The sequence below is a fragment of the Podarcis pityusensis genome, assembly GCF_964106645.2.
Source record: "Podarcis pityusensis genome assembly, chromosome: 4".
Taxonomy (NCBI): Eukaryota; Metazoa; Chordata; class Lepidosauria; order Squamata; family Lacertidae; genus Podarcis; species Podarcis pityusensis.
The window spans coordinates 80,704,759-80,731,232 of NC_138027.1; the positions used below are offsets into that span (position 1 = coordinate 80,704,759).

Genomic DNA, 26,474 nt, shown 5'->3' on the forward strand with positions numbered 1-26,474 from the left:
AGAACGAGACCATAGTAATGTCCTTTAGGACTCATCATTCCTGAAATCCACCTTTAAGGTCATCATTGTCAAATCATCATTAAGATGGAATGTTAGTGCTGCTGAGATATACCTCCATGTGTCTTTCAAGTTCTTTGAGCAATGTGGGATATTTATCCAGGCGCATAAAAGGTTTGCTCAGGCCTGTGGTCAATACAAGAATCCCAGGGCTGTTGGCTCCTTTCATCTCCATGAATTCTCCCAGCTCTTCACTGTTCATAAAAAAAGAAGTTAAAGTTAAAACAAAAGCAAAGAAGTAAAATCAGCCAAACCAGAGAGAAATAAATCATTTCATTTCTTCAGCAATAGCCTGCTTTTCATTTTCTGAGAAAGGGCTAAGCTTCCTCATAAAATGAAAGATGAACAAGCCTAATCTTATCCGTATTTTTTTGATGGAAAAGCAGTTCTTCAAGCTTAGCTTTAATTCTCTCTGAATCCCAATTGAAAAGAATGCATCAATTCAGAGCTAAAATTAGGACTCCCAGCACTATAAATAATCAAGTATTTCAGGTGATGTTAAACATATTATTCATACTGATGACGAGAGCTAACGTCCAAGAAGATTAACAGTTCAACCCTGTGCTCATGTACTTGGAATTAAGCACTATGTTGTTCAATGGTGTTTAAACCCAAGCAAATCTGCACAAGGCCAAAGCATCAAGGGAAAATCACACTACCAAAATAATAACAAGCCACACTGTGAAATGAACATACTGGCCTTTAAGCAGGCATTGAAAGTTGCTTTCGTCTAATTATAGGTATTTTCAAGATCTGGTTCCTTTAATGCTGTTTTTTCATCTACTGTTTTTAATTTATTTATTTATTTATTTATTTATGTATTGTATTGCATTGCATTGCATTGCATTGTATTGCATTGTATGCTATTGTTTTGTTTAATTTGTTGTTTTATTGTTATTGTTTAAAGTTAAGATATACTCAGGACAACATGTTAATGTAGAAGGGTTAAGGATAATTTAAATATATAAATACACGGAACACAAAGTTAAATAATAGATTACTGAACGTTTTCCAGAAGAAACACAAATAAAAAATACATTTTTAAGAACCGCCATCACAGTTGCATTTGTATAGCCTCAAATCTCCCACAGCAATTTAATCCACTTTAGCACAACTGAGAGAATGTCAAGAAAGCATTGTATGTTGGCACACCCACCATCAACACATACACACCCTTTCCAGCTAAGTCACAACATTCCTCTAAAAGGAAGTCTAGTCTACCTACACATCTGCAATGTTGCATTTAACTATTGTCATGCTTTAAATAACAATCCAACAAGTGGAATTCCCAAAACTTTCCTCTGCTAGGTTCTCTTATGATTCCTTGCAAGATCTAGGGGTCTTAGCAGAACACAAGCTTAACATGAGTCAACAGTGTGATGCAGCAGCAAAAAAAAAGCTAATGCTACTCTAGGCTACATCAGGTGTCCAGATCAAGGGAAGTTATAGTACCACTCTATTCTGCCTTGGTCAGACCACATCTGGAGTACTGTGCCCAGTTCTGGGCACCACAATTTAAGAAGGATGTTGACATGTTGAAATGTGTGCAGAGGAGGGCGACCAAGATGATCAAGAGTCTGGAAACCAAGCCTTATGAGGAACGGTTGAGGGAGCTGAGTATGTTTAGCCTGGAAAAGAAGAGACTGAGAGGAGATATGATAGCCATCTTCAAACATCTTAAGGGCTGTCACATGGAAGAGGGAGCATGCTTGTTTTCTCCTGCTCTGGACGGTACAACTCAAACCAATGGATTCAAGTTACAAGAAAGAAGAACCCAACTAAACATCAGAAAGATTCTTTTGATAGTAAGAGCTGTAAGACTCCTGCATTTCAGGGGGTTGGGCTACATGACCTTTGGAGTCCCTCCCAACTTGACAATTCTATGATTCTGTAAGTCTGAACTGACCTTTCCCCATCCATACACTGAAGAGTCAAATGCGTCCTTCCCACTGAACATTCTCATTGCCAAGAAAGTCCAAGGTTAGCTGCAACACGTTCCTACTACCGCAACACTTCAGGAAAATATAGTTTTGATTTCAGGAGTAATATCAAGCTTCCTCATTTTGTGTTTAAACCAAATCCCTAAGACCATAAAAATGGTCCACACCACCACCAATATGTTCATGGACATGTGCTTGACAGAAGGCTGTATGTACATACGCTATATACAAAATGTGAAGTACACAGAGCAGAAACAGTTTTTATATTCAAGAGTCTGTGTATATTCAAACATAACACAGCCCTGCTTTAGCTACAAAACTCACTACATGGGATAGAATCAACTAGCCAAGCACTTAAAAATAGAATCTTTTAAATAGTGTTCTGATCAAGAAAGAACTTTTCTTTTTTTAAAAAAAACTGCCATTAATGAACTATTTAAAGACTATGCATAGTTAATTTATTTCCTTCAACAACCATTACATCTACAAATCAGTGTGGTTAGTTCAAGATCACAGCTGTTTTAACAAAGACACTAAGTTTTTATAATATGCACTTTTGTCCAAATGCTGCTGAATATTTCACAATGAATCCACTCCATATTTAGCTAAAGCAGTACACAGGGAAGAAACAAAATGAGATATGCAAGAGATAGTAGTTTAGCCAAGAAACAAATAGGCCTATTATTAAAATCTTAAATCTATCCAAAACAGACTAGGTATGTAAAATAAATAAGCATAAATATTATTACGAAGCTAGTATACATTTACAAAATTTGGGTATCAAGGAATTTTTGAAACCTCTCCTATAAAGATAATCCTGAGAACTGTTTTTATCATCCGTGCTTCGTGAAGTCTCCTAGGTTAGTAAGGTATTAAAATAGAATTTGCAATTTGCCTCTAAAAGGGATCCAAACCAACAACATTTTTAACATGTAAAATCACTAAAAAACAACAACTAGGAAGAGTATCTTTAAAAACCTCAAAGCACCTACAACCATGTGAACAATAGGAAAACTCTTAGCATTAAATGAACAAACAAATGGAAAAAGAAACATTTAAAATTGCAACTTACACTTCCAATTCCTGTCTATAGTAGACGGAACATGAACTCTCACTGCTGAAAGGTCTAAATATGTCACATAGACAATGCATGCTGAAAACCCTCCACTAAACCCTTGGCTCACTTAATGACTCTAAGCTTTTTACTGTCTCTAGTGCAGCATTTCTAGATAGAATGCCTTATTCTTGGGCTGTTGCTTCAAGTATGACATCACCCTCTATGTTAGCAGCCCTTTTTCTGAAGCAAAGTGGAGGAGGGACAAAAGGTTCTCTGACTCAGATGCTTATCTGTATTCCATGCTCCCATTATCTTCCATAAATGCTATTTAAGCTTCACATTTCGAAATCTGTTTTTGTTAAAAAATGCAATCAAGTAATTTCAAATCAGGTTCCAGCTACAGGATCTTCTAACACTCTGTTAAACTGTACTTTAAAAGAAAAAGTGGCTTTAAGCCTTGCTCCAGTTCTACAGATGCAATTTTTAGCCTGAAGCATGCAGAAGTCTTGAGTGTCGTGCTTGGTTGTAGTTTCTTTTTATAATCTGCTCTCTCATTTGGGTTAATGCTGGAAAAAGATTGCTTCCATTTGCCTCCATGGAAAGTATTCTTACCTTTGTTTTAAGACTTTTCTGCCTTTGGTAAAGATTTAACTGAGGCTGCATCAGTAAGACTGATGGGTAAAGGTAAAGGTAAAGGGACCCCTGACCATTAGGTCCAGTCGTGGACGACTCTGGGGTTGCGGCACTCATCTTGCTTTATTGGCCGAGGGAGCCGGCGTACAGCTTCCGGGTCATGTGGCCAACATGACTAAGCTGCTTCTGGCGAACCAGAGCAGCGCACAGAAACGCCATTTACCTTCCCGCCAGAGCGGTACCTATTTATCTACTTGCACTTTGATGTGCTTTCGAACTGCTAGGTTGGCAGGAGCAGGGACCGAGCAACGGGAGCTCACCCCGTTGCGGGGATTTGAACCGCCGACCTTCTGATCAGCAAGTCCTAGGCTCTGTGGTTTAACCCACAGCGCCACCCACGTCCCTCAGACTGATGGAGATGTAACCTTTAACTATGGTTAAGGGGGCAGAGTAAGCTGCAGCTCTCCACCTCATATGCAAATTTTCCGACAATCCTTTTCTCCATAGTGGTTAAGGGTTATGTCATTAATCACAGTTAACGCTAAAGCAGATCCGCTCTTAGTGATATTTCCTTGGGTCAAATTCATGGTGAAGTGCAAAAGAGGGAAGGGAGGGAAGTGTCCAAAACAGGGATGAGGAACTTGTAAGCCCTCCAGATGTTGCTGCACTACAACTCCCATCATTCTTGACCACTGGCCTTGTCGGCTGGGGCCAATGGGAACTGGAGTCCAACAACATCTGGAGGGCCACAGGTTCCCCATCCCTGGTCTAAAACAAAAATGAGACGCTCTGGGGAAAGAACGTATGATCCTACAGCCTGATTCTGATCACTTTACCTCATCTAAGGTTACATTTGCACCATGACTATAAATATTTTTATGTACAATAATTTACAAACATTGTGCATGGCAGGCATCAGCCTAGAAGTAGCATTTCTTCTCCTCCCTAGAGGAACAGAAGGCCTCCTCTTAATATGTTGCCTGCATAATCTAAACAACAAGGGAACCCTGTTGTTTCCCTTGTCTGAACTTCTTCAAATGTTTTGTTTTATTTGTATATAATTAAACTCAACCAACTAAATTCATACATTTGAATTGGCTTGCTCATTTTATGGAAAGGCAAGGTACTAAAACAAAAACATTTTAAAGTAAAGACCTAAAGGTAAAGGTAAAGGGACCCCTGACCATTAGGTCCAGTCGTGACCAACTCTGGGGTTGCAGCGCTCATCTCGCTTTATTGGCCAAGGGAGCCGGCGTACAGCTTCCAGGTCATGTGGCCAGCATAACTAAGCCGCTTCTGGCGAACCAGAGCAACACACGGAAACGCCGTTTACCTTCCCGCCAGAGCGGTACCTATTTATCTACTTGCACTTTGACATGCTTTCAAACTGCTAGGTTGGCAGGAGCAGGGACTGAGCAGCGGGAGCTCACCCCGTCGCGGGGATTCGAATCGCCGACCTTCTGATCGGCAAGCCCTAGGCTCTGTGTTTTAACCCACAGCGCCACCCCCGTCCCTTAAGTAAAGACCTAAGATTGCTTTAAACCAAGTGACAATCCTGCTAGAGGGTGTTAAGAACTCCCAAAGTGAGAAATAGTCAGGTTACTTTGATATGTGGCTAACTACAGGTTTCTGAATAAGGAGTGAGGGCTAACGATGGATGGAAATGTCCACATTCCTTCCAAGTCTAAAATAATATAGTTATAAGCTGAATCAATTAATGGCCCTATTGGTCCGTAGATAATCATTTCAAAACATCGGGTATCAGGAAAAGGAAACCCTATTCATCTGACCAAGGATAGTGATGTAGACCTCAAATTTTATTATTAAAATATATTTGTTTTAAATGAAAGCACTTCTGTGGCAAGCTAGTTTCTACTGTCTATTATACTCAAAGCACAATCACATTCAATCAATCCCACAGTAGGCTTGACACAGCCCTTGATAACAACACTGAGTGGAACTTGAACCCCTGAACCTTAGGAATGTAGCCATAAGCCTCAATACACTCAACCACTGTGCGTCTTTTGAAAATGAAGTAAAAAAATATATATTAGGAAGTGTCAACACTGTGCTTCCAGCCACAGAATTAAACACACCGGAAAATATTATAAAGATTGCTACCGTAGGTGCTAGCATTAGCCTGGAATCCTCAGAAAGAATCATGTTTTTCCACAGGCTGTGCAAAATTACTTTTACTTATTGTAACATCCCACCCAACATTCAGCCATTCGATCACACCATTCCAAAAGCACAATGGTTTAATTTCAGTTTTAATGCATTAAGCAAATATAATTGAAACAGAAAATCCTAGCCCTATTCAGGTACTCCAACTTTTAATATGGCACTTTAGAAATTTTCTCAATTTTTAAAATAAATTGTCTAAGAAAAGGAACAACTCTGATTGATTGGACCAAAGTTGCATCTAGTCTGCATTCTGCTTCCCAAAATGGCCAACCAGATCTTGAATGCAATAGCTCTCGCCTGCCGTTGTTTCCCTAGCAGCTGGCATTCAAGGGGATACTGCCCCTAGACATGGAGGTTCCATATATAGTCGTCATGGCCAACAGCCAGAGATAGCTCTATCATCCAGGAATTCATCTAATCCCCTTTAAAAGCCATACAAGCCACCATCATTATCTTGGAGCAGTGAGTTCCATAGATTAACAATGCACTGTTCAAAGTGCTTAAGTGGAGGAAAAGGAGGGAAAATGCAAGTGTTGGAAACTACCTTTTTTATTTTTAAAAAATGAATTTTATTAGTATTTTCCACACAACAACAACACGAAAGATATTAAAAAATAACAATACGCAACACACAAAAATCAACATTCGAAAACTAAAAACAAAACAAAAATCCATCTTACAAGTTAATATTATAAACCCTAAAACAACAAGACATTGACTTCCACCAATCCCAAAACACCTCTTTTATCTCTCATTGTGTCTTCTTGTTTTCCTGTTTTCTTTATCATCTCTATCCTAACATCTAGATATAAATCCTTCTTTCATATCCTTTCACTTCACAAGGTTATTCCAGACTCAGCCAGATTTCTGCCCTCGAACCTTGACTTTTGAGGTATTCATTTTGGCACTCCCATTCTTTTTTTACTTCACTTTTTGGTTTTTGTCTTATTATGTCTGTCAATTTGGCTAATTCTAAGTATTCTGAGAGCTTACATAGCCACTCTCCTAGTCTAGTTCATGTAGGGCAGGGGTGGGAAACCTATGTGGCCCTCCAGATGTTGCCAGACTACAACTCCCATCATCCCTGGCCACTGGCCACACTAGCTGAAGCTGGAGCCCATCATCATTTCAAGGGTCTCAGGTTGCTTATCCCCGACTTAGAACCAAGGTATCATATGCCTGAACTACCTCTGTAACTATTATCTCACACATCCAATGAACAAAATGATTTAAGGCATTTTATGGACTGCTGAATCCTGAGCGTTTCTAAGTGATGTATATAAAAATAGATCACACAAGAGATCAAAACAATAAAAATTCATTGTGAAACTGGACAGTAAAACAACTGCCACCTTAAAATGCCTGCTGGAATAAGAAAGCCTTTGTCATGTGCCTGAATAAAAAGTATTTGATTTATTTCAGGCACTGAACTAAATATGAATAGCACTACAGGACTTGTAAGGTTGCAAACCTGTGCACACTCCCTCAGGAGTAAGGACTCAACCACACTACTGCCTCTTTCCTCTAAGAAAACCTGCCGTTTACCACTAAATACGAGTAAGTATCAATTGGGTTTTCTCTGGACTGATGTTTGTTCCAATTTAGCAATAAAGACGATGTTTTCTGGGGGGAGGTGGTGGGGCAAAGGCTAAACTGATTTGACTAATGCCTACAAACTACAGGACAAGTGATGCACACTTAGCTCAGTTGGCAGAGTATGAGATTCTTAATCTCAGGGTTGTGGGTTTGAAGCCCATGTTGGGCGAAAGATTCCTGCGTTGCAGGAGGTTGGACTGGATGATCCTTGTGGTCCCTTCCAACACTATGATTCTAAGTGGAAGTGTTAACGAGCCCCAAGTTATATTGAAATCAATCTACATGCCTATTTTCAAATACTCCACTAAAAAAAGCTGATTTCAAAACTGATGCTCACATCTGCTGCCACTTCATCTTCGGTCTTGTGCCTGATAAAACACCTCAATTTGTTTGCAAAACACCATTAAAAAGTGGAAAGAAAAACAAAGTTAAATTTACAAGGTTTTCTTGTTCTTGATGCACATACCTGTGTTCTGTGAGGACGGTTACTGCCGATGGGTGGTTGGCACAGTACGCAAGGTATAAATTTTTCATTTGTGGCATCAGATTTAGGAAGCAACCACCAACCCGCTGCTGAGTTTCAGGCAACCTGAAAGAAAGCAATGTAAATGTAATTTTTTTAATGTTCTGAAGCTTAATGAGCAATGCATTCCAAATTCACCAAGGACATTTGTTTTAGTAACCTTAAAGACCAAGCGTAGCTTTGGGAGTCTAGTGTTGGGGAAACTGTTGTAAAATTGTTATATATTTGATAGCTCATTATGTGTTGCTGTTACTTGGGATGCGATGCCTTCTATTTTTTACAATCGATGTCCTTGCTTTTGTGCCGAATGCCCATAAGCATGACAAACACGGAGGAGGAGAGATAACTCAGCGAGGAAGAGAATGAAGCTAGAAGCAGGGATAAAAGGTAAGGGTAAAGGGACCCCTGACCATTAGGTCCAGTCGTGGCCAACTCTGGGGTCGCGGCGCTCATCTCGCTTTACTGGCCGAGGGAGCCGGCATACAGTTTCCGGGTCATGTGGCCAGCGTGACTAAGCTACTTCTGGCAAACCAGAGCAGTGCACGGAAACACCGTTTACCTTCCCACCGGAGCGGTACCTATTTATCCACTTGCACTTTGATGTGCTTTTGAACTGCTAGGTTGGAAGGAGCAGGGACAGAGCAACGGGAGCTCACCCCGTCGCAAGGATTTGAATTGCCTACCTTCTGATCAGCAAGCCCTAGGCTCTGTGGTTTAACCCACAGCGCCACCCACATCCCCTAGAAGCAGGGATACAATAACCCAACAGCTGACTCCCATGATCCTAACTGAAGAGTCAAAATTGTTACAGCTGCACCAACTTTAATGTTTTGAAATTATTTACTTCAAGAATGTTTACTGCTGGAAAGCATATTTTTAAAAAATAAAGAATAAAAATCACCACTTTAATATCCTTTATCACATTGCATAAAACTACTGGTGGTGGTTGTTGTTTGTGCACAGTACTTTCATTATTTTTATTTTTTATTTTTGAAGAAGTCACTCCTGTTCTTTGTTCATACTTTGCAATTGAACTGCAAGATTTACACATTTACATCAACGTGTGGGCTACAAATGTCTATAGATGCCAGGTGTCATTCTAAACAGTTAAACATAAACAGGTTTGCTAGATTGAATAGTACATACTTGGTGCATTCTTCTAAAGACTGTACAAGCATTTGCTGAAAAGAACTGATTTCTTCTAGATTTCCCATTAAATATGAAGTATCTGTAGAGTTTAACCTGGAGCCAAAAAGAAAATAAGAAAATTAAGCACTTGTACGAAAAACAGCCCATATCATTTCTGGTGTTGCTTATATGGCCGAGACTAGCTTCCAATATAGGAGGCATAAAATCACTTTCCTTTCACATGCACCCCTGACGTCACAGACCCCCCCCCTTTCCTCCAATTTCCCACTTGGGGGCTCAGGAAGCTAGAGAGGCGGGGAGACAAGCCAGAGCTCTTTCCCACTATATACATCCCAGAAGATGCTTTCCATACGCTCTGATTGACAGCTTCCCCCATAGCCAGCTTCACTGCATATTCCTGCGTTGCAGGGGGCGGACCAGATGACCCAACTCTATGATTCTATGCCAAAGTCCTCTGCAATACATAAAAGATGTGTGAGGTGGGGAACGGGGAGGGGGGCGTCTTCTCTGGGGCTAACTTGCAGAGGGAGCTTGCCAGAACAGCATAATGCTTGACAGCCGCTGTAGAATCCTGTGATGTCATACACTCTGCAGCAGTTATTTCAGTTGGTTCAGTTATTAACAGTCTCGCGATTCTCAACAACTTGATTCTCTTGAGAGTTCTTTTTGGATCATCTTTTAATAAAAAAATTTTTTTATCTTTCATCTTGTTATTTATTATGAAGTAGCTGTCTTATTGCAAAAGAATTTTAGATATACACTTGAAAGAGAAGTTGCTGAGTTACAACTCATTACCAAACTAAAAAACTATGGAGAGACCTGGTCTGAATAGTGATATTGGATTCATGTCCCATTATACATGCTAAAGCTAATTTTGGTCATCTGTCCTTTTAAAAATCCCTTGCCCTTCCCTGTGGAACCAACTGCCATCATTAACAGCCATCAACAGTTATAAGGATGTAGCGACCTCTCCCTCAGAGTATCTGAAGAAGTGTGTATACACACAAAAGCTCATACCTAGAAAGCTTATACTTAGTTAGTCTTGAAGGTGCTACTGGAATTATTTTATAAAAAAATTTTTTGGAAAGATTCTTTTAAAGACTGTCTTAAGACAAAAAGACTTGATTCTCTTAAGGGAGTTCTTTTTGGATCATCTTTTAATAAATATATATATATATCTTTCATCTTATTTATTGCGATTCCCAACAGTTAAAGCAGCAGGTTGTGTTGTGTTGTGCTGCTGTCTGCCTCAGACTATCAGTCAGTCTGTAAATGGTTGTTTGTCTGTAACAGTTTAATCAACATAAGGTGCTTTAGCAACTAAAAAAAAAAAATCCACCTGCACTGTATATATATTTTTACACCGTAACTGCAAGTACACCAGGTAAAAGTTATACATTCTTTAAATTTTAAAAGAGAGCATCTTTCGTAGTTTTTAACAGGAGGGAAAAGAGAATTAAAGGGTCAAACAACCCACATACACATAGTTCTCTGTAAATAAGAACTAAAGTCTAATTCCCACAATATACACCTCTAACAAACTAAAAATCAGGGTCTCTTTCACCCATAAGCCCTTGGAACCATTGGTTGTGATGTCACAGAATGTTAATTCAACACACTGCCAAAAGGAAAGATCAGGATCAATATAAATTCTACAGTGCCCCCCCCCCAATACTAGCCTCCAAACAACAGATATAATATTGTGTGCATCTCTGTTACAGTGCCACAGAGTACTACTATGACCCCTGAGGGTCATAGTTCCTGCATTGCAGGGGGTTGGACTAGATGACCCTCAAGAGTCCCTTCCAACACAATTCTAGGATTCTACTACTATTATGAATGCTTTTTGAATTTATTGCCTGCCCTTCACCATAGCCTCGCAGAGCAGGTTTTAAGCAACTTAAGGTAAAGGGTAAAGGAACCCCTGATCATTAGGTCCAGTTGTGGCCGACTCTGGGGTTGCGGTGCTCATCTCGCTTTATTGGCCGAGGGAGCTGGCATACAGCTTCCGGGTCATGTGGCCAGCGTGACTAAGCCGCTTCTGGCAAACCAGAGCAGCGCAAGGAAACGCCATTTACCCTCCCGCCGGAGCAGTACCTACTTATCTACTTGCACTTTGAGGTGCTTTCGAACTGCCAGGTTGGCAGGAGCAGGGACAGAGCAACAGGAGCTCACCCCGTCATGGGGATTCGAACCACCGACCTTCTGATCGGCAAGTCCTAGGCTTTGTGGTTTAACCCACAGCACCACCCGCATCCCTTAAGCAACTTACACTGCCCATGATGCATGGTGGCTCAAATAAGGTTTTTCAACGGCAAGATGTACTTACTTTTCACTAGCTTGTAAGGGTCGCAGGTAGCTAGAAAGCATGGTCTGTAGTTCCTTAGCATATTCGTTTTCTGTCTCTAGAATGTTTTGTAGCACCTATAATACATTTTAAAAAAGCCTGTGACTGTCATGTTAAAGCTACAGAGAGGAGGAAACCAAAATGTCAAGACACCAATATTGTTTTCTATAGTTTGACTGTAAATAGGAGAGGAAGAAGTGTGCACTTGATTAAAGGTAAGCAATTACCGTAGTAAAAAAAAAGCACGTTTTTTAAGGGTCAAAATGGTAGGGAAGGGCTGTAGTAGAACCAACACTTTGCAGGTTTAATCCTCAGCATCTCCAGGTTAGGGCTGGAAAAAAATCCTGCCTGCAAAGGGCATTATGTCTGGCATATCTTCCTTATAGCACCTTGATTATTTAAGGCAGCGATGGCTAATATTTCTCGACAAATGTGTGCTAGAAATTAAAAAGTGTGAGATGGTACTCTGCTCTGCAGCTCTCCTTTCTGCCTTGGGTGTGGTTTTTGCCACAATCTACAAACAGAGGCACACAGGAGTGATATCGGAAACTCCAAATCTCATTGTACTGCAACCCTGAATTTCTTTCTCACACCTTTGTCTAACAGTGACTTTTCTTCTTTAAGTTTTCAAAGCTCTTAACCCAGTTCAAGGCTGTCGCCTGACCTAGCCAGATGTTTAACTGAGAATCAATCACAGTCAGTCCATCATTTGAAAAATAAGACTTTGGAGATGTCTTACCCAAAAATGGCAACCAGACATTTTAAGGAGCCGTTTAGCACCTAGCTTATTTATGAGTTTCTAACACTGCTAGGTGTACAACAGAACTGCCCTAGGAGTAGGGAAATGTAGTAGTTTTCAATAGTTGCTAAGAGCATTGCAATCTGCAAGAATAAGCTATCCGTTTTTACCACTACTTTCCCTTTTAAACCCCCAATTTTTTATTACTTTGGGAAGGCCAATATAATGCAATGGATCTCCTAGGATCCCCATGATCTTAGGATGTCGTTAGCCTAACTACATTATTCAATACAGCAGTTTATAGTTGGTATGGGCATAAAACCATTATTCATGCCAGAAGTCTATATGAAAACCTGATGAAACAAGTGGCATGCTTAACTATTTGAAACGGAGAATTCACTGCTTCTTTCATTAGTGTTGCTGAACTCAGTTTTATTCCTTTGAATAGGCCTATTCAGCTGAAGAGAGGGCGCGGAGGGTGGGGGGGGAGAGACAATTTCTGAGTTCATTCTTTTGTTGGTAACTTGACTCCTGCCCCGAAGATTAAAATGTCTCCATTTTGCAAGAAGCGCTACGAAGGACAGATGTCACAAAGAACACATAAGCTATTAATTAGTCAGTCAGAAAGTACTGGCTTGCACACAAGAAGCAGAAAGATTAATAAATTATATCTTAGAAAGAAAAGACAATGTTGAAACATCAGCAGACCACAACACTATCGCATGCAAAACTAGGCGATGCATAGAAACCTATTGCCTGCTGCATTACAAAACCAACAATCAGCAAAAGTTGCCTTGTATGTGGGGAAGGGGGTATTAAATAAGCATCTAGCAGAAACATTTTATAAGGCTTTCAAGTATTACACTGGAACTATTTTGCATCATTTTTAAGCAGGAGTCATCAAGGTGTATTCTCATGATCTAATCTCTGAAAAAACATTAATTAACTGCATTAGTCTTTGAATTAAGAGTGATCCTATTAAGAGACGCTTAATAGTACCACTCTTAAATGTTTTTAAATTAACTGTTTTTAATTTTAAAATGCACACAGTATATTTGCTAATCTGAGAAAATAAACCGTATCTAAATTAAAACATGCTGTGTAACACAGTTTCTTAATTACCAGCAGCTAACAGAGCTGCATTTCGGCTAAGTGTAAATTAAATTCCCACAAATAAGCATGTTCCCGAAGTTTAAATAATTCTCCTTTACATTACCTGCATTCATGAAGTACCATTTTAAAAAAAAGTCTATTTTGACTTTCAAGATTCATACTGATTTTTATGCAGAAAGTTCTCAATTCTCATAATTTCTTTCTGTCTCACTGTTTTTGGATGGGCTTCAAGTTCACTTACCTGCCTCCCAGGCAGACAATTCACATTTACAATATTTTTGGAGGTTACAAGGCATCAAACATAGTAATACTTCACATTCAGCATAGCTGCACCTCACGGTTTCTAATCTCGCCACCCTGCTTGTCTGCTCTAATAATCACCTTTCTCCTCTTTCCTGCTTTCTGCACATTCTGGCTGCTGCAAGAACCCATGAAATTTCAAAGACCCCGTTCCAAAAGCTCCATCACCATCTGATGGAACTAGGTACCAACTGTGGACTGCTTTGACAGACAGGGTAACCTTTAGCAGTCTGCACACAAATAAAAAGCATAAAGAGCTGGATTCATTCAGTGTGAGCTATGCCCTCAGTCACAAGAGGGGAGAAAAATATCAAGTATGTCTAACAGTTCGCTCACACAATGTCCAGTTATCATCCCTAACTTTGACTATTCTTTTATTCAAAAGAATAAATAACAAAACTGCTTAAATGACTGTTTTGATATGAGGTGAAAGGGAACTAAGGGCCACTTTACAATGTTTTTTCTTCCACTACACTAAAAAAAAAGGGGGGGGAGATACACAATCATAAAGAGAAGCTGCCTAAGTACCTACAAACTTTTTGGAGCAAAATAGATCCTTGCATTATTATTTTTTATTTTTTTTGCATGTAATAGCATATACTTTCCCCCCGCCCATCCTAGAAACAGAAGAACTGAGAATATGCAGAATAAAAAGTCAAAAATATGTAATGCAGAAATAATGGTGTGTATCTCTAAATAGACAAATTTCAAATAGTCACAAGATAATAACAGATAAAACCAAATTCAACACTATACAAGAGATTGCTAAAAGTCCACAAAATTACAGGGGCCTGTCTCCTGATCTATTTTAGGAAATCTTCATCAAGTCCGTTTACACGCAACTCATAACATGTGTGAACATTCCTTTTAAAAAAACACACACAAAAACAAAGCCATGAAAAATGTGGGCTGAGTTTAATAACTTCACAGCGACTTTTCTGAATTTTACGAGGAATGTTTTTGGACCCTGGGAGTCATTATGAAAAAGCTTTCCCCAAGAAATACTCTTCACAGATTCACATGTCAACTACCAAGTGAGAGACAAGTGACAGATTTACTCAGCATTCTCAAAGACTAACATTCCAGCTGTGACAAGCACCTTTTTAATATTTTTCAGCAATGTTTAGATTTTGTGCCCTCATCAAGAGTGCAAGTTACATTTCATCAGTGAAGTTCTCTAAAATTTGCATATTACATATTCACTTTTCAAACATTGTTTTAAAAAAAATTACTATCCCAATCGGCTCAATTGTTCCCTGGTTAATTCACTGGAATAACCTCCTTTGAGGAGGGCAATGGTAAGGGACACAGGGGACTCCAGATATTGGTGTTCTACAACTTCCATCATATTTGAACGCTGGCCAGCTGACTGCTGGAAATGGGAACTGGAGTCCAACAACATCTGGAGGAAGGCCATAAATAGGCTCCCTACAAACAGATGTAGGGGAACCGCCACCATCGTTCCACAGGAAGAAGTCCTGAGAGAAAATGGCCAAAGATGGCGTCTTGTCATAAGATTTGAACATACAGTTGTAAGTCTAAGTCCCAGTCTGGGTGACGGAGAACCATTCCTGCAAGGTGCAGAAGAGACCTTGCCTTCTTCCTTCTGTGACATCAATAAAATAGAAATAAAAGTATTCCATGTAAGAGGGAAAAACTGCACAGACTAGGCCTCTACATCACTGATCAGACATTCTTATGGAATGTATCCATTGTATATTTAGCATTATCTGTGTGGTGGAACAGGGCTCTTCCACAATCACATGAGGATGGTGCACTCCCTTCCCAATGTATGACACGGCCAATATGTGGAACTGGAAAAGCTCCTTTAAACACCTGATTCAGGTGCTATTAAGGCACACATCAAAAACCTTCCTTTCTTTTCCTATGAAGATCATAAGGAGAACAGGAATAGCAATGTGTGCATTAGCCCTCACTCACTCTTTTCTGACAAAAGAATTTGCAAATACAAGAGAGCTCAGGAGCACAGCCTCTTGACTTTCATTTCATTTTTTACATACTGCTTAATACCAAATCAAGACCAAATAGTTTACAAAAAAGATAGCAAATACAATGCACATAACAAAAGAAACATATCAAGTGTCAGGATGCAGTAGCCTGGCCAACAAGTATCTGTAAGATGGGTGGAAGTTCAGAGAGAGGGGGGTATGGTTTGCAACCCTCTGACCTCCCCGCCCTTCACTCCCCATACTCTCTCCTACCCATAACCACCTGAATAAAAGCACCACCCATTCCCTCTTCAACCGCCCTCTTGCCAAGGCACATTCTGACTCGCAAAATATGCCACACTCACCCCACCAACACATACACATCACACCAGTTCTGTCTTACATCAGCTCCCACCTGATCTCCCTACCGCAATCATTCACACTGCATAAACACAAATCATGCAGTACCCACTACTTATGGAAACACCTTTTCATTTTTGCACAAAGACAGTCTTCAAACTGAGCTGGGTATTTGGGGCGGTCTTCAACAAAGTAGTTCTGTTAGTGCAAAGACATTCACCTGTGTAATTGAATGCCTTGTCTTCTCCTCTCCCCCTGCACTCCCTAAATCTGCTATGGGGTTTTCCCCCAACCCTCCGAAGCAGATTCGGGGAGGGTGCAGGAAGCATGTAGGGAGGAGATTCCATTTTGCAGACAGGAAGATCTTGCGCTAACAAAACCACTTATTTGGATAACGTCCTTGGAAACTACTAGACTTGATCATGGGCTCTTCCTTATTCATCTTGTGCTGTTTTGTATCACTAGAATCATATACAGTGGTACCTCAGGTTAAATACTTAATTCGTTCTGGAGGTCCGTTCTTAACCTGAAACTGTTCTTAACCTGAAGCACCACTTTAGCTAATGGGGCTTCCTGCTGCCGCCGCACCACCTGAGCGCGATTTCTGTTTCCATCCTGAAGCAAAGTTCTTAACCCGAGGTACTATTTCTGGGTTAGCGGATTCTGTAACCTGAAGCATATGTAACCCGAGGTACCACAGTATTTTGTGCCAGTAGGCATATAAGGTGCCAGCTCTTCCAAATACTGGCCGATATTTAAACATCAGCCTTTCACTTCAGCATTTGGGTTCCAATTCTTTAAGCCAAGACTGTAAACCTATGAGCCTTCAAGCCACACATAGTGGCACACTGGGAGCTGGGCAGCTTTCTGGTTTCTTGCCTATGTTGGAATACAAAAACGGGCAGGAGTTGTTGTCAAGCATCCTGGTTTGCCACAATACATGGCTAGTGGGCTCTCTGCAGCTTAGCAAATAATGGTTTAAGGTTCCCAGATCCTGCAGATGAATATCATTTGCAACAAAAAAAAAACCCACACCAAACCATGACATCATCAACTTCGGTGCTCTAGCCTTAAGCAAGATTCTATGGATAAGTAGTGCACAAGAAATTCAAATAAAGATTACTCACCACATTATAATAGCTTTTGCTAATTGCAGATGTATCAAATCCCTTTGGTGGACTCTTCAGGCTTCCTGATTTTGGGGAGACAGGTTTTTCTGAAATAGGGAATACATTAGCAGTAGGATGCAATTTCACAGCTCAGACACTAGAGGTCAAACAAAATGCTCTTCTTAAATCTTGTTGCAGCAAGGTTCAGGACCATTTACTTCAGCTATTTATTTACAAGCACACAGCTCATTCATATGGATCCGTCTCGGCTTAGTAAACAAAGATATGAATGAGTCCTTTTGCCTGAGTGTTTCATGTTCGCAGAGTCTGTTCCATCAGCACACTGCGGTAAGCTAAGAAGTCTTCTATTAATAACAGTTCCTTGTTCCACTTTTAGAACAAGCCAGGATCTTAAACCACAATTTGAAGATTTTTTAAAAAGTCTGCCTTGTTCCAAACCCATTGTTTCCCAGTTTGGACAATACAGGAAACTGTAGTTGACTGAAAACTTATGGAGTTAAATTGCTGTGTGACAAGAAGGAAAAGCACTGAATATGGGTCATTTGTTATAAATCCTAGCCTGGAGACTCTGGAACACATTACACAGTGTATTCTTTTAAAATGAAAGATAAGACCTGGAGCTTTACATTCTCTACCACTGGTCAGTGAACCATCTTCACTAGGGCTAGAAATCCAAATGTGAAAACTAGTAACTTGTAAACAAGTGTCAGAGCATACACCTGCTTAGCAGTCACGTAATGTGTGGGGATCTTACTGAGGCTGCTAAACATGAAAGGAAATCTGTGTATCTGCGTGCAATGCACCTAACTATATTGTCAATACACGTACTGGAGTTTTCAGAATAAAACTTGTCATTCAGTGCCCTGCCCTGATGCACAAAAGGTAGATTAAAGAATTTCACACATTGGCATGCATCATCACAAATATATATGTTACATAGAAATCCACAAAGAAAGCAAGTTTGAGCAGTTTATAAGCAGACTCTTGAAACTCACCATTTGATTTTACTTCTCGTACGTAATTGCTGGGAAACCAGCCTGTCTTGCCATTGTGAGTTCCTTCCCACCAGCCTCCTTCTTCCACTCTTGTAACGTGAATAATATCTCCTTTTGTAAAAGAAAGTTCATCTTCATTGGTTTGTTGAAAATTAAACTTTGCTCTTACCACCAGCTGGTGGTTGCTGTTATCTGTCATATCCTAGAAGTGGCAAGACAAGCGAAAACAAAAGTTTTAGGTACTTTTTCAAAATGTTAACAGAATTTAACTGAGTGAGATGTATGAAACAGCATCTGCAAATCCCCAGTGCAGGATAATAAGACAGCTTTTTCACAGGCTGAAGAACAAGAAAGGTCTCCGTGGTTGTACAATGGGTTAACCATGCCATTTCTATAACATTTGGGAGTCTAGGAACATGTAGTAAATAGTCATGGTCCCCAGGCACACAAGACAGGCAAAGGTCCTAGAATATTATGAAGCCCATGATACTTTCCCAAGCTTATACTGTGAAACTTGGCATGAATTGAAAATTCACCCACCCACACATATTTGCTGCAACATTTTCCAAACTGAACCTGCAACTGCGTACTGATTGAAAAGTTAAGTCAAAACAGATGCCTGCTATCACTTTCCTAGGAGTGCCCTAAGAGCTCTTTCATTTAATGTCCCAGCCTGTATGTGTGAATCAGTATAAGCTGACATCGCCGACTGATGCAAAACGAAGTGTATGAAAGGATACAAGCACTCCTTCACATCCATGGGTGGAGTCATTCAAAACAGACTGGAATAAAGCCAGCCACTGATTTCAGGATTTACGGCTGCCTTGACTAGTGGAAAGTATGCAGTACTTTCAGCTGCTTAGAAACTTCAGGAGTAAAGAGTACAAGACATCCTCAAAAGAAGTGGCATGGCCGCTTACTCAATTCTAGAACATGGATGCCAATTCCTCCATCAGCTTGACACCAACCTTGCCCTTTGCAAACAGTGTGAACAGTCATTGTTCGGCAGATTTGCCATTTCTGGAAATGCACGGGATACCTTGACCATACCAAGCTAACCTTCAAATCAAACACAGAGGCTATTTCTACATAGTTCTATAAAAGTTCACACAGTAGGAAGAAAGTGAGCATCAAATGGCAAGGACTGATCATAACACGTGGGCCTCATTTTGTTCATTTAATTTATATCAGGGGTGAGGCACTGTAATGTTGCTGGACAGCAATTCCCATCATTCCTTTGACCAACAGCCATCTAAGCTGGGGCTGATAGGATTTGGCAGTCCGACAGCATCTAGAAAATCACTGGTTCTCTGCACCTGGTGCATATCATTGGTTAGTTGCCTTTCAGCAGAAAAAGTCTGAGATGACAAGCAGAGGAACAACATTTATATGAACTAATATGATTTACTCTCACAGATTTTAATCATACTTCAAAAACTGAAAAAACCACGGATTCAAACAAAATCTGAACCAAGAAACAGGGTTCAAATTCAACCACTCACTGGGTAACCATGGGCCAGTCACTGCCTGATGACCTAATATACCTCACAAGGTTGTTATGAAGATAAATTGAATAGGGCGGGAAACAAGCATGCCACTGTGTCCTCCTTCCAGAAAATATGGGATCTAATAAATAAACAAACTAGAATAAACCCTTATTTTTTTCCTGAAGCAGAACGGAACTTGAACCATTATCCAGAAGTATTAGCCAAGTATGAAACAGAATAGAACCACCCCCTCCCTAAACAAAAAATCAGGTTACCGGGTTCAGACCAAAAGCATAGGTTGCTTCTTCACCTATGTATGTGTATGATTGTATAATTAAAAAGTACAAATGAAAGAAGCCTTTGGGATTTATTTAGTACTTAGGTAGTATGCTTTTAAAGTAGGATTCATACCCCTTAGCTGTAAAAGTTTTAGACCTATTATTTTGCTTTGAACTGCTTTATCGTGTGCCTTATTTTCTCATCACACATTTTGTCGTGCGAACTGGAACTGAACGAATTCATTTGACATTGGCCAACTTGGTTGCCGAGGGCAGTAACTAGCACTAGCTTTACTCAGAGCAGAACCATTAAAGTGAATGGGCATGGCTAACTTAAATACATTGGTTTGAATGGGTCATTTCTAAGTAGGACCAACGTTCGACGCAACGCTGAAATTTAATTGGTTAAACCCTAAGCGGAAAATGAAACACAAATGTAATTCTTGGACACACACCCTCCCCAGCGAGTAAAGAGGTCTTTTCTTCCATATATTATGACTTAAGATAGTGCACAGAATAACAACAACAACAACAACAACATGCTGCCCATTTGACTGGGTTGCCCCTGATAACAAACATGGAGGAACTAGATGGCTATGGGCTCTGTTTACAAATACACCATTTCTAGGACTCTATGGCCACAAGCCAGTAGTTAAGCACACTTAAACCTCACTGGTGCACTAGTGGGTTTAAGCAACACCTGACTGCACTGAATTGTTGATCTCAACCCATGAATCTGCATAATCTGAAAGCAGATTCCTCAAAACAGCACAAAACATATTTAAAGTCTCAAAGGCTTATGCTACAGATAGGTGAGAAGGCAATGATCAAGTATCTGTGAATCTGAGTCAAGCTTCTCACTTTGCAGCACTAATTAAGGAGAGTGAAAAGAAAAAGAGAATAGAAATAGGTCAACACTTACCAGACTTCGATACTGGCCCTGAAAAAGTTTTGAGGTTCTACTATGTAAAGATTGGGATCCCAGGGAATCAAAAGATTTTATTCGATGAGATGATGGCCTTGCGCACACAGAATCACTTCCTAGCCCAATATCTGAAAAGAGATAACCATGAAACATTAGCATTTCAGTAAGGCACACATATATAAAATTTGTGCTGGGGACAAGCATTTATATTTGATTTCCTAAAACAGAAGTGCAGAATTCCCAGAAATGCACGTGTAAGATGCCAATTACTTGAATTAACCTACTTCTATGCAAGACAACAGAACTATATTTTATCATCCCTCGGATCTGCAAAGCGAGTTGTCTTCATAGGAATATACTGAGTACCAAAACGGGAAGAGATGAGCTTGGAAAGGATCTCTGGGCAGATGCATCCAACAGGTATGCAGGCAAAATTCACTTCAAAAGCAAATGATAATAATCACACCCCTCATTCCCCAAAATCAAATGGAATGCATGAGGACACACTTTCATATCCACACCAGGAGGCACATTTAGACCAATTTAGACCACCTGTCCCTGACCCCAAAAGTGATATTATTATTGAAATGATTAGGATGGTGTACCACTTCCATGTATGTGTCACCTTAGTTGGATCAGGCAAGAAATCCAGAAGAGATGGGGTGGGAAGAAGAGGCCGGTAGGTAAAGTCCTCACTGTCTCATTTGGGAAAGGAAGGAACCGTACACCAACAACAGTAGCAAAATAAACAAATCATGAAACATTTTCAGGGGTCTAAACTTATTTAAATGTATATAGCCCACTCTTCCTATATTCAGGGAGGCACAACATCTCCACCCCCATCGTTCAGCCCGGACACTGAGATCCAGCGCTGAGGGCCTTCTGGCGGTTCCCTCATTGCAAGAAGCGAAGTTACAGGGAACCAGACAGAGGGCCTTCTTGGTAGTGGCGCCTACCCTGTGGAACGCCCTCCCATCAGATGTCAAGGAAATAAGCAGCTATCCTATTTTTAAAAGACATCTGAAGGCAGCCCTTTTTAACACTCGATTGGGAGCCACCCAGAGTGGCTGGGGAAATTCAGCCAGATGGGCGGGGTATAAATAATAAATTGTTGTTGTTGTTGTATTATAATAGGCACATCATATGGGAATGTTAGTGCCACTGAATTCAATGAGGCTCATACAATTGAGCACTTAAATGCATCTTTATAATCTACTAGCCCCCCAAGTCCATTTGCAGCTCCTTCTCTCTCTGGAAGAAATCCTACAACAATCCTAGACTATGACACCAACTACCAGGAACCAGAATAGCCTACCACAAAACCTATATCCGTAATATATGGTATATTGTAGATGTAAACTGGTTTGAGAGCCAGTTTTGAAAAAAAAAAGTGAGTGACACATATAATAAAATAAACTTTCAATTAGATTGCTTTCAAAGGGACTTCTGCTAGATTATTCCTCAGCTCTACTGTTGTCCAGATTCAATGATGTGTGCAAACACATCAGAGGAAGCCGGTTCTTGTGTTGCCACCCTCCGGGCCTCACATGGGCTTTATGCAATAAAAAAGGCATTAACACAAATACTAATATTATGAACTGTTAGGTGTATGCTTGTGCATGCACGCACATGAGTGCTTTAAGAGACAGTGACATTTATGCCCCATACTCATGGGGTATCAAAATCATTAGAGGTGAACCTATAATCAAAACAACAAACGTACACACCACAGTATTACTAGAAAAATCTGAAAATGGGACAATTGTCTATCTATCCTCTTAAAATGGAAAAAAGGGAGCATGGGATGAACACCAAAACAGACACAGTAGGTATATATTACTACTTAGAAAATAGAGGTGTTCTGTAAGGTAAAGGTAAAGGGACCCCTGACCATTTGGTCCAGTCGTGACCGACTCTGGGGTTGCGGCGCTCATCTTGCTTTATTGGCCGAGGGAGCCGGCGTACAGCTTCCGGGTCATGTAGCAAGCATGACTAAGCCACTTCTGGCAAACCAGAGCAGCACACGGAAACGCCATTTACCTTCCTACCGGAGCGGTACCTATTTATCTACTTGCACTTTGACATGCTTTCAAACTGCTAGGTGGGCAGGAGCTGGGACCGAGCAACGGGAGCTCACCCCATTGCGGGGATTCGAACCGCTGACCTTCTGATCAGCAAGTCCTAGGCTCTGTGGTTTAACCCACAGCGCCACCCACGCCAAATATATTCCAAATAGTATCAAAGTACGGAAATGGGTCGCTTGTGCAGGTAACACCAAAAACCAAGCAAATTCCAAGCTAATGACTTGGGCGTGATCATCAACAGAGCTATTCAGCTATAGTTTGTTTATTTAGTTAAGGAAGCATATTCAGCTCAAGGACAAGTGGGGGAGTTGTGAGCCGGAGTGTCACAAGAGCGGAGCAAGAAATGAAATGAAATAAAAATCCTGCTGCTGAATGGTAAATGCAGTGAATTCTTTTTTTAAAAAAACCTGAAACATAGACACTTTCAGTTCAGAGCAAAACAAACAAACAAAATACAGAACAGCGAGTAAATGAAGTAGGAGGAAATGGATTCTACTTACCTGCTGTTACTTTATTTAGAGCAACCAAGGAGCTAAGCACCTTGCTGAAGTTCTGTCCCTGATAGAGATCATTTGCATCAAACGTCTTTTAAAAAAAAAGAAACATAAATACATATTAAGTCATGCTAGAAAGAAAGCCACTGCAAGTTCAAAACGAATTTTTTCTAAAAGATCTCAGCCAAGTTTTGATCCATTGTTTATTTTTTATACACACAAACGTGAGTTGCAAAGAGCGTACAACTTCTGTTTCGGTTGCGAGGACCACCTACCTTATTAGCTTCCAGGTCCAATTCAAAGTGTCGACAATGGATTTTAAAGCCCCGGGCATTATGCACTCTGCCTACCTGAATGAACATCTCCTGCTACATGCGTCACCCATAGACATGCCAAAGGGAATCGGCTGTGTTCACACAGAATGCAAGGCCACAGGACCAAGTGTTCTCTCTTGAACAACCTCCTTATGGAATCCATTTCCAAAAACACCCCTACCTGGCCTATTTTATGCCCATCTTCCAGAGGCCACGTAAAGGTTGTCCAGATGTTGTCCCTTTTACAGGCTGATGAGTCAACTGCGGTACAGAGGGGCAGTTATGCCAATCTGTTTCAGCAAACACAATAGCCCTCTTCAGGCATTAGATTTTGGGGGGGGGGGTTGGGGGAGAACGGCCTTACCCTACAGGATGTATTAGCCAATCCTGCTAAGTCTCCCAGAAAGGATTACAGTGATACCTCAGGTTAAGAACTTAATTCGATCCGGAGGTCCGTTCTTAACCTGAGGTACCACTTTAGCTAATGGGGCCTCCCGCTGCCACCGCCACACAATTTCTGTTCTCATCCTGAAGCAAAGTTCTTAACCTGAAGTACCGTACTATTTCTGGGTTAGCGGAGTCTGTAACCTGAAGCGCCTGTAACCCGAGGTACCACTGTAAAGGCATAAAAGTTGTTTCCAAAAACCACTCCCTACCCCTCACCCCGTCCACCCTGGAGAGATAAGTATCAACCGGAAGAAAAATCCTGCCAGAGATATACCAGGACTATTTTTCAAAACAGCCATCACAAAATAAAAATGGGTTAGGAAGCAAGAGAATCTATATAAACAGCACACAAGAAAAGGATTTGGGCTCACCATTGTGAATTCTCTCTCAACAAAAGTAGACTGCTAAACGTGTATGTTCAAAGAAGTCAAGGAAAAACAGGATGTGAAGAGGCTTATGTTTCCTGCCAGTCTGAGGCTATCTGGGACGGTGGGAGCGAGTTGATTGGCCATTCCAACAGCCAGTTCATCATCAGAATAACACACGCACCTAGGCGGCGTTACTCAACAGGAAGCCAAACAAGAGGATGAACGACAGGGGATTGCAGAGAGAAGAGTATATATGCATGTGTAATGGTTTCATGGACGTGATTTCATGTCATCTGGGAATTCTCTTTAAACAGAATAGTAAGAATCGCCAACAATGTACCAAGGGGGGGGGGGGAGTCAACTTGTTTTTGAACACTCAACATTTCTTTGCACCTGAGAAATTATGTGGGGGTGCCAAATTTCATGATGGTATGCTCCGCAGCATAAAGATGAAAACAAAAATAGGTGGGGGAAGAAGAGCAGCTGATTCGTGATGACATGGCTCAAGGTTCAGCCCACGACAGTTCAGTTCAAAGCATCAAAGGAAGCAGCGCTTGGGAAGGGAGCTTTCCACCAGAGACTCTGGAAAGCCACCTATGGTCAGTGCTGGAAATACCAACTGAGAGGCTTCCTAGATGCTTCTGCCCATCTCCTCTAGTTAGCCAGTCAGAATAATCACTACCAGCAGGTCCCACCCAGTCTCCCGCAACTCTCTATCCCACAGAAACGGCTTCCGTAGGGCAGTGGATTCTTTTGCTCATTCCCCTCCCCTTTTTTTTGTAAGAAGCCACTGAGGGGGGTGAAAACCAAGCTATGTCTTATACAGGTGGCAATCCTTTTGGCCGGGCGTTCCATTCCTGACCCCCCATGCATGTAAGCGGAGCTTACAAAGCCCACCCCGCCCCTTTTTCAGACTACTTCCATATTGGCAGCGATGAGCATGAGCACGATTTGCATAAAATGGTCGCTGCCTGTAATGAGCTGAGGGGGGCAGACTCAGTTTCCCCAACCTAAGTCAATCAGCCCACCCTAAGCCAATCAGAACCATGCATTCTTTCTGTGGGTGTTCGCCTTTCTGAGTCTGCAGAGAGGGATTTGAAGAAGCAGCAAGCGAGCCAGTAAGAATGTTTAGAAACTTATTGTTCCGCTGGGTTTTCCCAGTGCAGAAAGAGCTTTTAAGCTGTCTCCCTTGCTTGCCAGGCAAGGCTCACTCAGCACGCCAACCCTGGAAGGGTAGGGATGTTTGCATGAGACCTCGCAGGAACTGGACAGCCCTGTGAGATCTTGCACCAATGCGCCAAATCTGTGTGTGCCTTGCCCCCACCCCCCAAGCAAAGCAGAGAGCTGAAAGTTATTTTCATGCATGCAAAACTCAGTGCAGAAAGAGCTTTAAAGCCTTCTATCTTCCTTGCATTTAACTTGCAAAATTTCAGTCAACCAGCCTTCAACTGCATATGGTTCGAATCATGCAAGTTAAATATTTGTAAAATGCAACTGTACTGAAGACTAGTTCACCCAAGCACTTTTTTTTAATGGCAAACGCTGGCACAAGTTGATGCTCTGAGACACTGATCAGTTATCAGTACCGCATATTCTGCTGATCATGTACTTGGCGCCATTTGAACCTGTGACAGCTGTAAAACGGAAGGCAGCAACTTGCAGTCTACAGAAAATCAGCCTAAATGGCTCTGGGTCTCTTCTCACTATTATCTGGTATTTAAAGTCCTATTGTTTTTCAAGGTAATAAACCATGTTCTCAAGAAACCAAGCCAAACACTTCTGATCTGCCTAGATACAGAAAACTCTGTACACACCATTTTTTTTCATCTACAGAAGTAAGAATACAGACAGTTTTGACTCTCAAGCAAACTTCTTTCCTTCCAGAAACCTGTGCAGTGAATGGTTACACACATATCGCCCAACCGTCTCTTCTTTAGTAAAGGAATGCTTTCAAGTCTCTACCAAAATGAGAGCTCAATACTTTTCCTGTCTTCTCTTCATCTTT

The 26,474-nt window shown here is 40.9% G+C and overlaps 1 protein-coding gene across 7 annotated transcripts in view; it reads right to left on the reverse strand.

Moving 5' to 3' along the window:
• The window catches only part of ARHGEF7 (Rho guanine nucleotide exchange factor 7), an 87,388-nt gene that overhangs the window by 41,445 nt on the left and 19,469 nt on the right, over positions 1 to 26,474 (reverse strand). For all 7 annotated transcript variants that reach the window (XR_013985374.1, XR_013985375.1, XM_081003003.1 and 4 more), the window contains exons 3-10: positions 23,347 to 23,431; positions 20,760 to 20,890; positions 18,073 to 18,274; positions 17,075 to 17,163; positions 11,469 to 11,563; positions 9,137 to 9,232; positions 7,934 to 8,056; positions 113 to 251 (exon numbers count right to left, since the gene is read on the reverse strand). Coding sequence is in view for 5 of the 7 variants with exons in the window: in XM_081003003.1 (XP_080859129.1) it covers positions 113 to 251; positions 7,934 to 8,056; positions 9,137 to 9,232; positions 11,469 to 11,563; positions 17,075 to 17,163; positions 18,073 to 18,274; positions 20,760 to 20,890; positions 23,347 to 23,431 (960 nt within the window). In the remaining 2 variants the exon portion in view is untranslated. The remainder of the gene's footprint in view (positions 1 to 112; positions 252 to 7,933; positions 8,057 to 9,136; positions 9,233 to 11,468; positions 11,564 to 17,074; positions 17,164 to 18,072; positions 18,275 to 20,759; positions 20,891 to 23,346; positions 23,432 to 26,474) is intronic.